Source organism: Sturnira hondurensis, unplaced genomic scaffold, assembly GCF_014824575.4.
Source record: "Sturnira hondurensis isolate 20B ecotype Veracruz unplaced genomic scaffold, ASM1482457v3 Scaffold0022908, whole genome shotgun sequence".
In the NCBI taxonomy this organism is placed as follows: Eukaryota; Metazoa; Chordata; class Mammalia; order Chiroptera; family Phyllostomidae; genus Sturnira; species Sturnira hondurensis.
The window spans coordinates 9,296,477-9,309,225 of NW_028095539.1; the positions used below are offsets into that span (position 1 = coordinate 9,296,477).

The 12,749-nt window shown below is 61.7% G+C and overlaps 1 protein-coding gene across 3 annotated transcripts in view; it reads right to left on the reverse strand.

Moving 5' to 3' along the window:
- Positions 1–10,853, reverse strand: part of ADAMTS13 (ADAM metallopeptidase with thrombospondin type 1 motif 13) — a 28,622-nt gene extending 17,769 nt beyond the window's left edge. For 2 of the 3 annotated variants that reach the window (XM_037036833.1, XM_037036835.1), the window contains exons 1-11: positions 10,593–10,853; positions 10,244–10,310; positions 8,870–9,003; positions 6,902–6,985; positions 6,567–6,691; positions 6,318–6,464; positions 1,832–1,972; positions 1,386–1,548; positions 573–677; positions 159–310; positions 1–64 (exon numbers count right to left, since the gene is read on the reverse strand). In XM_037036833.1, coding sequence (XP_036892728.1) covers positions 1–64; positions 159–310; positions 573–677; positions 1,386–1,548; positions 1,832–1,972; positions 6,318–6,464; positions 6,567–6,691; positions 6,902–6,985; positions 8,870–9,003; positions 10,244–10,310; positions 10,593–10,838 — 1,428 coding nt within the window. In that variant the 5' untranslated portion in view covers positions 10,839–10,853. The remainder of the gene's footprint in view (positions 65–158; positions 311–572; positions 678–1,385; positions 1,549–1,831; positions 1,973–6,317; positions 6,465–6,566; positions 6,692–6,901; positions 6,986–8,869; positions 9,004–10,243; positions 10,311–10,592) is intronic. The other variant, XM_037036834.1, reaches the window with a different exon arrangement.
- Between the last annotated feature and the right edge of the window lie 1,896 nt (positions 10,854–12,749).

The window sequence follows — 12,749 nt, forward strand, 5'->3', positions numbered from 1 at the left end:
CTGGGTGTTGCACATCTCGGCCTGCAGGTCGGCGCCGGTGCACGCAAGCCCCCCGAACGCAGGCCTGCAAATGCCCATGAGACCCAAGGCGTGAGAGGTGGCCCACAGACGCCCAACCAGGCAGCGTGGCGCCCCCACTCCCCCCTCCCTACCCATACCTGGGGTTGTTGCACTGCCGCCTCCTGATGGCCACACCTCCTCCACAGGAGCGGGAGCAAGGACTGGGGGGGCCCCAGGCAGACCAGTGCCCATGCACGGCCTCCACCGGAGGCAGCTCCGCCAGGGTGAGGCAGCGGCCCTTGGAGCACCACTACAGAGCACAGAGGTCAGGGCACTGGGTGTCCCACAAGGCACCTGCACCCACAGGGCTCCCCGCACCAGAAGGTGCAGGCACCACGCGTGTGACCAGGGGACCACAGGAAGCTCCAGGGCCCTCTGCCCTGGCTCAGGGGCCCTCCTGTCTACTGCCCGGGAGTGAGGGCTGCCAGGCTGCAAGCTCCCTGCCCGAGCCCGCATGAGCATACCCGTACACGCCCGCACACACTCACACACACTGCCTCCCCCACCCTGACCTTCTCCGGGCCGCACGCCGTCCAGTCCAGGAGAGGGGTGAGCAGGCGGCTGCAGCTGCCGTGGTCCAGGGGGTCTGTGTGGCAGGACAGGGCCTGGCACACGTCCTGGGAGGGGGGACGGGTGGCCGGCACAGCCTGTGAGGTCGTTGGGGACAGGGACAGGGCCATCTGCCCCCCCACCCCCACAGAGAACAAGCTCCAGCATCTGCTCTAACCAGGACCCGGGGCCCACAGGTCTTTTAGGGGCCCATGAACATGTTTTCACTTCTTCCCAAGTCAGAAGGAAAAAAAAAACTTTCACATCGCAAAATGTGCTAGTTCGTAATATTATGTTTATAGTGACACACAAAAGTATACACATTTTATAAAAATGCTAAGATACAGCTCTTGATGTTTTGCATGATGGAAGGGGCCAGCAGAGGGGAAAGTGGGCCCTGGGAGGAAGTCTGTCATGGGGGCACCTGTCCCCCTTCACCTCCTGCTGCAGGGTTCAGCTGGGGAGGAGGGACACCTCCTCCAGGAAGTCCTCCAGCTGGCTCCCTCTGGGTCAGAACCCCTTGGTACCTGTTGATGTAGGCTGAACACCTCGGGGGCCATGCTAGAACCAGCTCCATGTAACTGGCGGGGCCCAGTCAGAACGAAAACGTGGGGCCTTGTTAAAAGATTCCGAATTTTGAGGAACCACTGACAGCCGGCCCCGGGGCGCCCACAGTGGACAGTGGGGCTGGAGCAGGGGCCGAGGGGCTGTTGGGTGTGGGCAGGGGGAACTTGGCGGGCGGGAAGTCTGGGCCCCAGCAGGAGACAGGCACTCACCAGGTTCTCCCTGGCGAAGGTGCAGGCGACCGCTGAAGGGCCGAAGGCCATGCGGCACTGCTCATCCACCCCGTAGTAGAGACCCGGGTGTGCCTGCAGGGGACGCCCTGTGGGTCCGGACTGCGGCCCCGGAGGGTCCAACACGCAGCGCGCCTGTCCTGTGCTGTGACATGGCCCCAGCTCAGGCCCAGGTGGGCACCGGATGGGGCGGGGTGCAGGGATGGGCTAGGGTTGGGGGTATGAGAGTTCTCCACCTGGGAGGAGCGCAGGGGAGGCGGGACCAGAGAAGGGGGTGGGGCGGTGGGGGTGGGACCCAGGGCGGGGACAGGACAAAGAGGTGGGTGCGCCCGCCGAGAGAGGGCAGAGAAGGGGGTGAGGGGCACCGAGTGGGACGGGATGGGGGCGCTGAGGGGCGGGGCAGGGCCCAGGGTGGAGGATGCGGCTACCTGAGCAGGTGCAGCAGCTGCTGGCGGCTGCAGGCCGACCACGCGAGGCCCCCTTGGGCAGGCGGGGCGCCAGGGGCGCCCATCACGTGGCCGCTGGGCGCGCAGCCACTGCCGGGCTCGCCGTCGTGCTCCAGGCCAAAGCTGCGGAGTGCAGGGCGGTGCTGGGCGCGGCTGTGCCCCGCCCCCCAGTCCGCTCCTGCACGCCTGCCGCCCTGGGGCCACCGGGCGCAGCTCGTCCTCCCACTATGTCACCGCCTGGCCCCCTGGCCAGCCACCTGCTAACCCCGCGGGCAGAGCGAGTCCCCAGTGAGCGGCCACAGCATCCCGCCCCAGCGGGGCCGCGGGTGGCTGGCGCCTCTTTCTGGTGGACAGACGCCGAGAGGCCTTAGAAACGTGCAGGCAAACTAATCTGCGGCGTTGTGAGTCTGGGGAGGACGCGCTGCGGCGCGCGGGGTGCCCACCGGAGAGCACCCTCTTGACCTGGGGCCGGCGCTGTCGCGCTCAGGACTGTGATTTGGGGTTAAAACGGTGTCCGAGAAGATGTGCAGGCCTCTGACCATCCCTCCCACTCCAGTTTCCCTCCAAACGACAGATGGAGGAATCGTCCTGGGGTGTGGGGGCATGGGAGGAGGCAAGTGGAGATACGGGGGCGGGTGGGGGTGGCAAGCCCCGCCGCGGGCAGCCAGGGCGGGAGATGGGGGACGGTGGGGGAGGGGTTCCCCAGAAGCGCTAAGAGGGGCGAAAGGGGCAGCAGTGGAGAGGAAGGTAGAGAACAGAGACTCATGTTTTCCCAGGGGAGTCTCCCCGCTCACAGCTCGTAGGCGATGTTTCATAATTAAAAGACTGAAAATCAATCCCACTGCTGTGGCTCAGCACAGCGAGCACGGGCCTGGGAACCACAGGGTCGCCAGTTCGATTCCCAGTCCGGGCGCAGGCCTGGGGTGCAGGCTGGGTCCCCAGTGGGGGCCACATGAGGGGCGATCACACATTGATGTCTCTCTTTCTCCCCCCCTTCTCCTTCACCTCTTTCTAAAAATAAATAAAGAAAACCTCTGAAAAACCTGAAAATCAACAAGAAAGGAACCCACCACCTTAGGAGTGGTAGTAGATAGAGTGAACATCTGCCAAGATGGTGCGTCATGTTGACGTCCAGCCAAGACGGCGGCGCAGGCAGACACGGCTCACCTCCTCCCTCAACCCCATCAAAATTACAACTGAAATGCAGAGCAACCGTCACTCAGAACCATCAGAGGCTGAGCTGAACAGAAGTCTGACAACTACACAGAATTAGAGAAACCACACCCACCCGGACCCGTAGGAGGGGCACCAAGGCAGAACGGGCTGGCCCCACATCCACGTGTGGTGGATAAACACTCCGGAGGGACATTTGGGGAGCGAGGAGTCCCAGCCCCACACCAGGCCCCCCAGCCCAGGGATCCAGTGCCAGGAAGGTAAGTCCCCACAACTTCTGGCTGCAAAAACCCGCAGGGATTGAGTCGGTGGAAGGAACTCCTGGAGCCCCAAGCAGTTCCTCTTCCAGAACCCACACAAGGACGCACCTACTCAGACCCAGCCCTCTGGGCTCCAGCAGCAGGGTGGCAGCTTGAGGGGCACCAGTGGCATGCAGGGGGAGGCGGAGGTGTCTGGCAGCAAGGTCAGCAGAGGCTGCTGTCCCTCTTCTGGGCCCTCCCCGCACAGAGCTGGCTGGCAGACCCGTGCAGTATCTGAGACTCCAACAACCTGGCTAACGCCGTGGGACCCGCCTTGGAGATCCCCGGAAACGGGCCCCACCCAACTCACGGGCCCACCCAGGCTGCTTTTCCATATGAATGGCCTCTGCTCAAGTGGCAGAACTTCCTACATCCTCTCAATCCTGCACAGCTGGCCTCACCGAGCCCCAGGCCCAGCATGGCAGCAGCCAGCCCAGATTCACAGCTTGGCTTCCCCTGGGAATCCCAGGCCCAGCACAAGGAGCAGCCATCTCAGATTGCTCTGTAGCTCAGGCAGGGGGCCCCAGGCAGAACACAGGTGGGGGCTGACCTCGGCCTGAGCCACCCGGGAAACCCCAGGGCCAGCACACCCAGTGTGCTGCTACAGACCACACTGGAGCACCCCCACCCTGCCCCTGCACAGCTGATCCTCCCCGGAGGGCAGAGGCTGGTGGTCAGTGGTCAGCTGTGGCCTGGGTAAATCTCTCCCATTGACCTGCCAACAGCTGTCAAGGTTCAATTACAAGAAGAGGGTGTACTCAGCCCAGGTGAAGGGCGCACCTTGAGGACCCAGCTTGGGTAACGGGGAGGCTGTGCCACTGGACCCCACAGGACACCTACTGCATTGGGTCACGCTACCAAGACCCAGAGTCAAAGCAGCTCTGCCTAAAACATAGAAACAAACACAGGGAGGCTGCCAAAATGAGGGGACAAAGAAACATGGCCCCAATGAAAGAACAGATCAAATCTCCAGAAAAACAGCTAAACAAAATAGAGATAAGCAACCAATCAGACGCAGAGTTCCACACACTGGTGATCAGGATGCTCGAGGAACTCAGTGAGGACCCCAGCAGCACAGAAAAGACCCGGTCAGAAATGAAGGATACACTAACTGAAATAAAGAACAATTTACAGGGAAACATCAGTAGAGTGGATGGAGCCGAGAATCCAATCAATGACTTGGAACATAAGGAACAAAAAACCCATCAGAACAATAAATGAGGAGAGTGTCAGCAGCCTCTGGGACAACTTCAATCATTCCAACATTCTCCTCATAGGGGTGCCAGAAGGAGAAGAAAGAAAGAGGGGAAAAAAGGAAATCTATGTGAAAAAATAGTGAAAGAAAACTTCCATAATTTGGTGAAGGAAATAGACATGTAAGTCCGGGAAGCAGAGTCCCAAACAAGATGGATGCAAAGAGGTCACTCCAGGACACATCATAGTTAAAATGCCAGAGAGTAAAGATAAAGAGAGAACCTTAAAAGCAGCAAAAGAAAAGCAGTTAGTTACTTTCAGAATTCCCATAAGACTGTCAGCTGCTTTCTCAATAGAAACTTTGCAGACTAGAAGGGACTGGCGAGAAACATTCAAGGTCATGAGAAGCAGGGACCCACAGCCAAGGTCGCTCTACCCAGCAGAGCTGTCGTTCAGAATCGAAGGGCAGAGAAAGAGCTCCCCAGACAAGAAAGAAGTAAAGGAGTTCATCACCACCAACCAGTATTACATGAAATGTTAAAGGGATTTATTTAAGAAGAAGATCAAAACTATGAACAACAAAGTGGTAATAAATACAAATGTATCAACAATTGAATCTAAAAACAAACTAAGCAAACAAGACTAACAGACAGAATCATGGATCTGGAGAGCGTTCTGATAGTTGGTAGATGGGAGGGGGTGTGGGGGATGGGTGAGGAGGTGGGGGACTAAGAAGCACAAGTAGGTAGTCACAGAACAGCCCGGGGATGTCAAGTACAGCGCAGGAAATGGAGAAGCCGAAGAACTTGCATGTGTGACCCATGGACTCGAACAAGGGTGGGGTGATGGCCTCAGGGAGTGGGGGTGCTGGGTGGAGGGGGGAAAGGGGGAAAAATCAGGACACCTGTAGCAGAGCGGCATAATAAAAAATATAAATTAAAAATAAATAAAATACTTAGAAAAAAGAAATAAATGTAAAATAAAATCAACGAAAGTGTGAGACCAAAAAAATGCATAATTTTTCACAATTGGAAAAATTCAGCAATAGCATAAATATTCCAATAGGAGATTAATTAAATAAATTAGGGTACACAAAGTAAACAATTTTTTGAAAGCCTTGAGGAAATGTTTGGGAGAAATATACTGTTGCCTTAAAAAGGCAGGTAACAAACCAAAACACGGTGGAATCCCAATTTTGCAAATACAAAACTATGTTTCTGTAGAGAAATACTAAAGCTAAACATAACATGTGAACATAAGTTCTCTCTAAGCGGTAGGATTTGGGATAATTTTTACAGCTTAGTTTTTCTTCACCTGAGTGTCCTACAAACCTCATTTTCTTTTTTGCTTATTTTTAGAGAGAGGGGAAGGGAGGGAGAAAGGAAAAGAAACATCGATGTGTGGAAACATCAATGTGTGGAAGAGAAACATCAAACATCCCGCTACTGGGAACTGGCCCACAACCCAGGCCTGTGCCCTGACTGGGAATCGAACTGGCGACCCTTTGGTTCGCAGGATGCGCTCAGTCCACAGAGCTCCACCAGCCGGGGCCAAACCATATTTCCCAACTCTGTTTTGCTCTTTTCTTTTCTAAGTGTCCTTTAGTTACACAGGAATCAGGAAGTGCCAGAGCCCTAACCCTTGTCCCAGCCCACCCCCTCACTCCCTGACCCCGGGGGGTTAAGGGCGCAGGCTCCTTCAAGCGCCAGGGCCCCCTGCCAACCTCAACCTGCCCCACCCCCACCCCCGGGCCCCTGGACAGCTCCTGCCCTGGCCGGGCGACAGCTCGTGGGGCCACATACCTGTGTCCGATCTCGTGGGCAATGGTGACCCCCAGGTCGAAGCCGGTGTCCTCAGTGATGAGGCAGCTCCATGACGGGGAGCAGGCGCCCCCCAGCTGGGTGACCCCCCGAACCTGCCGGTCACCATCAGGCAGCTCCAGGTCGAACCTCGGGGAGACAGAAGAGGCCCCTGAGGCGCCTGCTGCCGGGTGAGCAGTACCGAGGATGCGAAGGCCCAGGGGCGCAGCTCCCAGCGGCCAGCTCGGCTACCTGGTGATGTAGAGGACCAGGTCAGCGTGCCCGGGGTCTGCGTCATCTGGGGGGTTGACCGTCCGGCCCCACTCACAGACGCTCCGCAGCGAGGAGCTGATGTTGGTCGTGATGTCTGGTGCGTCCTGGCGACCGGGGACGGAGCCCTTGTGTGCTGGACCCACGCCCCGCAGCTGCTGTGGCACCTCCGTCCCCCCACCGACCCTGTTACTGTCCCGTGTGACAGGTGGGGAGACTGAGTGCTGGCCGGAAGCCCCGCCACCACCCGGGGTTCTGTGGTTCCACGGGAGGAAGTGAGAGGGTTCGCAGACTCGGGGCTGCTGCCCGGCACCCACCTCAGGCTGCGTCAGGGTGACCATCCTCACCAGGTGCACTCGGAACTGGGCCCCCAGGGACGGGTCCCGCAGCAGCTCCGAACCCTGGGGGGGCAGGAGGGTGACCTTGGGGGGCAGCTGCCAGCCCCCTGCAGCTGCTTACGTCTGGGGGTCTCCGGGGAGAGGGCTCCCTCAGCGTGGCAGGGGTGGGGGACACCTAGAGCCCAGTCCTTAGGCTGGGAGACGGTCGGAGCAAACACGCAGAGAAGAAACCCCGAAACCACAGCATGGGGACAATGGTCATCGGTCTGGAACCTTCCACTCAAACAACAGCTGCTGCTCTCACGGCCGATCCGCCCTGTCCCTGCTCTTCGCTGCCCGTCTTCCTGAAGCACCTTCCTCCCCACCTTTGCTGGCTTGACCTGCCCGTGCCCAAGAGGTGGCCTGACGCCTCCGCTCCCAGAGCCCTTTCCTGGGCCGCCCCCGTGGGCTCTCTGCACACGTCTGTCGAGAAGCTGATGGTGGTCGACACCAGCTTGTCCACTAAATGGGACACGGCACCCGGAGAGAGACGCAGCGACCGCTGGCCTCAGGGGACCTGAGTCTGCCCCGGGCTCCGTCGCTGCCGCCCCAGTACTCAGGGCCCGGTCCCCTGACCTCAGAGCCTCGGCGCCCCTGTCTGTGGAATGCAGATGCAGGCCCCGTGGTCAGGGGCAGACTCAGGGGCAATGCAGTGGGCACAAGGCGAGGGCCATGTGGACAGTGGCCACCACCACAAGCCCACCGTCTTGCGGGAGCCTGCCTGCCACCTACCACCCAGCTGTCCTCAGTCCTTGTAACACAAGGCAAGTGACCCAAGGGAGCACGGGCTTGGTGACCGAAATTCAGCATGTTCGAAGTGGGGAGACCCCAAAGCTTGACAACAGCAGCCTTAGAGTGACACAGACAAAATGTTTGTCACCTCCAGGGCTGCAGGTGGGAAGCTGAGCGGACTGATCCTGACCGTGACCCGAGCCTGTCAGGGGCTACCACGTAGGTGTGACCCCAAGACCCAGGGACAGGGAGGGGCTCCGAGACTGGCGGGCGTCCTGACGCTGGGAGCAAGTGGTGCCAAGTACCCCACATTGTAGGTGGACAGCGCCTGCCAGCCCCTCCCCTCGCCCCTCCCCTCTCTGCAGCCACCCAGGGGATGGGGGCGGGGCCTGGGCTGTCCGTCAGCAGCTGGGATTAATTCCCTAAATGCTCCTAAAACCCCTCTGGCCCGACTGCTTCTAACAGAATGTATACATTGTGTGGGTTTCTCAGATTGTGTCCAGCTGCACCGAACTGGGCTCGGCGCTGGCGATCTTCCGTTATCGACCTCCCGACGGCGTGGTGGGCGAGCTTCCCACTGCCCCGAGCAGGTCCTGTCTGCGCATGCTTCACCTGGGAATTCTCCCGCTACGGCCCGGGTGCGCAGAGTCCCTGAGGTGGAACGGGAGCCTCGGGCTGTCGACACACCTGTCTCTCTGCTGCCTCTGTATGCCCAAGACAATGGGGAGTCCTGCCTGCTGACCCGTCTGTCTCCCAGGAGCCCGGGGTGGGTAGGCCGGCAGAGCTGAGGGAGCCTGCGAGCAGTCCCACCACTCACCAGGCAGCCCCGACCTAGGTGCCCGTGGATCTGGGGCAGAAGCCAAGGTCCCCGCCAAGGGACCCAAGTAGCAAGTGGATGCAGGGGGCACTAGGGAGTGGAGAAGGGACCTCTCCCACCTCCGCCCCCATGAGAGGGGAAGGAGGAAGGAAAGAGCAGGCCCGGCTCCCCACCCGCAGCCCTGGGCCCTGAGCAAGGTGTGCAGAGTCCCAACTACCAGAAAGGCCACGAGCCCTGCCCGAGGGGCAGACCCCTGGGCAGACCCCAGGCCCAGGTTCCGGGGGAGCAAGGGGGCGGGCTGGCCGCTGCTCTCGGGGAGCCCCCGCCATGTGGGCAGCGCCGCCCCACAGGGCACTCACCACGTGGAGGCTGGTGAGCACATAGCGCTCCGTGTCCTCCTGGTGGGCCTGGTAGACGTCGGGGCCCACGGCCACCAGCAGCCCCAGGTGCAGGACTGGAAGGGGGTGGCTCTGGAGAAGAGAGGACGGGCGGCCTGGCCAGGGAGGAAGAGGCACGGTGAGACCAAAGGTTCTAGAAAGCAGGCAAACTGAGGCTCCAGCCGCCTGGTCAGCCTCCCCGATGGCCCTCACAGTCCCCACGGCCCCCAGGGCCAGGCCACTCTGTCACCCTGTGCTCCTGGGCTGGCAGACACAGTGGTGGAGTCCTGTTTTGGTCACTTACACTTAGGGAGTCGGTAGGCCCGAGCCCCAGCTTTCTCGTGGGCGATGTGGGGGAACAGGAGGGCACCTGCCTCCTGGGGGCACAGTGACAGTGGCCTGCCCTGTCCTCCCCCCGCCCTGGCCTTCTGGGAGCCGCCTCTTAGCGCCCGGACACCCGGAAAACAGGTTCAGGACACCCAGGGCCTCCTGACCCCTCAGGGGTAAACTCGCTCAGAGGGTTGAGACATCCCAAGCTCTGTCATGTCACTGGACACAGTGACCGTGAGAACCGATGGCACCGGCCAGCTAAGAGGACAGAAACAGCTGTGTCTGAGGGGGATGGCCTCTCCAGGCACCTCACAGGCCCTGGTCCCAGGAGTGCCGGACGTTTCCGGGTGTGGGTGGCAATGTGGGATGGGGGGCTACTGTGTGGCTTCTATGCCCTGGTCACCCCCAAACCCCACACTGAGCACACACTGGAGAACAGGTCACCCCATCACAGCAAGGAAAGCCTGGTCCTTCAGAAACTGCGTGACCCCCCCACAACAAGGGCCCCCCACAGCCCCAGGCCCCGGTCAGCGCCTCTCACCCAGACCTTGGAGAAGTCAGTTACAAGTGGCCCCCAGGTCCCCACCGGGGTTTTGATCAAGGGCACCAGAGGCTGCGCTCTGAAAGAAGCCGGCGCCCTGGAGAAGCGCTCAGACTGGGGCTCGGGCGACAGGGCAGGGCTGTGGCTGCAGCTGGACCTGGCGCAGGGCCGCTCTCCCCAAGGGACATTATTAACATCCGTGGCCAGAAGCCAACGGGAGTACTCTTATCGGAGACCCAGGAGCAGAGGGCACAGGCCCCTTAGTGACATTCTCTGGAGACACTGAGCAGACCCCACGGTCAGACCCCAGCTCCGTCCAGAACACCCGGCCAGCTTTCATCCATCCACGGGGCAGGAAGTTCATCCCCAGGGGCCACCCTGACCCCTCCCAGCAGAGCCACCAACCACCCCCGACCCAGACCCAACGGTGAGACACCCTGCAGGCGCTGGGGAGGTCCTGGCCAGGAACACACTAGGGCAAGCACCTTCCAAGGGAGCATCGGGGCGCAGGTGGGGAGTCGCCCCCTCGGGCTCCGAAGTCCAAAGGAATCCCTGCAGGAGAGAGGGAGAGGTGAGGAGAGAGGGGGCACACCAGGGAGGGGGGAGGGGCAAAAGGCAAGGCAGCGGCGAGTGGGGGCTGCGGGGAGAGGAGCCGTGGGGGCGGGACCGCCTGAGCGGACCACCTGAGACCAGCACCTTCCTCTGCGGGCATGCTTCACCCCCACCTCCAGCGCAAACCGGGAAGCTGAAAGGACACCTCAAGGCAGCCACCTCTCTCCCCAGGGAGCTGCTTCAGCACCCAGGAAGCCCGGGCCCCAGGACTCCGACACTCACCCACCTGCGGGCCGGCAGGGCGTCCCCAGCAGCCCAGGAGGAAGGCGGCGGTGAGAACTGCCCGCAAGCAGGTCCCCCAGGGCTGAGGCTCCTGCATCCTGGCCACAGGCAGCTGGCCCCAGTCAGCGAGGAATGTGACAGACCCTGCTGGGCAGGCGGGGCCCTCCTGCTGTGTTTACTCTTGGGAGCTTCCTCCCAGGGCAGCAGCCAGAAGGGGGGGGGGCGGCCGCCAGAGGCTCCTCCCATTGCACCCTCCCCGCCCTCCCCTGGGGCAGAGGGGGGAGACCTCACATCCAGCCCCGAGGAAGGAGCCGAGGGAGCGCGGCCCAGGGGTTGGCCGGGCGACTGCGACGGGCTCTCACCCGCCTGGGGCCTCCCACAAGCCGCCCTCCTGTGTGGACGCTCCTGCCTTCTGGGACCTTCCACGGTCCTCTCCTTGGCCCCTTCCTCACCGGGGCAGACTCCAGCCCTGCCCCACAGGACCTGCCCCTGGGAAACAGCCCCTCCCGCTCAGCTCACTGTCACGGTTGCTCCTTCTGGGCCTGCTCACGAGGGACAGTCACAGAGCCAGGACAGTGGGGCACCGCAGACCGCCCGGCAGGCCACGCCCCTGCCCGGAGGCTCTTGGTCACGCTCTCCACAGCACTAGGTCATGTTCTCTCACCCCCTGGACACAGCCCCCAACCCGGAGGGTGTGGGCGGTGAAAAGGGGTCTCAGTAGGGAGCTTTCCACCTGCTGCCTTCCCCTGGCCCTCGGTGATCAGGAGGACGCCCATCCGTGCATTCTGGGCCCACCCCCCACCCAAGCCGCACCCCCCTTATCCTTCACAGGCTTTCCACTCCTCGCTCTCTCTCCGTGACCGACACTGACCCACGGCCTGAAGCCCAGCAGCACCACCAGGGGCCTGGGCGGGCGTCTGTAATCGGCCCTAACCGGCCTCTGCGTCCCCGTCCCTCACTCCCCTTCCTGGTCCTTACACCCGGCGGCAGTGACCTTCCTACAGCTCAGATAGGATTGTGTCACTCTTGCTACAAGCAGGCCCCTCGTCCCTTTGCCCTCAGGATCACATGTCCAAACTCCTTTCCACAGCCCCCGAGGCTCTAGAAGCCCCCCTCTGCCCACAGCGCCGGCCCCGCCTCGGCTCAGCCGGCTTCACCAGGCAGGGCTCTGCTGGTGTCTCGAGCCCCGGGCTCCCTGCCCACATTTTGGCTCAGATGCCACCTCCCCAAGCAGCCTTCCCTCAGGACCCCGTCTCAGCGGCCCTCCAGGGAAGGCTTGCCTCATTTAGAAAATAAAAATCAAGGCAGCCAGTTAAATGTGAATCTCACATAAATTTGAATTTCAAACACTGCAACCATCGTGTGGGAGGCATTCAGTCTAAACATGACCCTTTATCCGAAACCCCGACTTCTCTGGGTGTCCTGCACTTGTCCGGTCACCCCCACCCCCGTCTGTCTCCGCTGCCCCCCAACTTAGCATCCTCGCGGCAGCGCCGCTGTCCGGAAGCACCTCGCAGAGTCACCATCCGCACTTCCCGGGCGGCTCCGCACACACGCAGAGCCGCGGGTGGCAACTTCAGGCAGGTGGACAGAGTCTGACCCGTTGCTCGGGAAGGTGCTGCCAAGGGCCGCGCCCCGCGAGCCGGCGCTTTCTCCTTCCTCGTGTCACGCCAAGTAATAACTAGAGTACAACCCTCACAACGCTGTCATTATCGGGTGTCGCTGCGGTGCCTTTGCTGCCCTATGGCCCTGGAGAACCAGGCTGTGTGGCCTGGGGCCCCCCTCCAGCCCCTGGGCCTCAGTTTCCCCATTCCCTTAGGCAGACGCCCGGGACGCCGAGCTGGGGACCGCCGCGCCGAGCGGGACTGGCCCAGACTCCGCAGGCCTGGACGTTCGCGCCCCCTTGCGGCCGCTTGCGCGCGGCGCTCCGCCGGCCCGGCCGCGGTGCTTCACCGATAGCGGCCCCCCAGCTCCCGTCCGGCGCCTGCGTCTCATCCCCATCCTGGCTCTCGTGGGATCCTGGGCTAACCCTGACCCAGTCCTAGGTCGCCTACCCCGAACGCCGCCCGCTGGGGTGTTGACCCTTTCCCGCGCGCTCAAAAACCCCCGCCTTGCTCCCTGCCGCGCGGAACTAGAGGGGAGGGCTGGGTTTCGGCA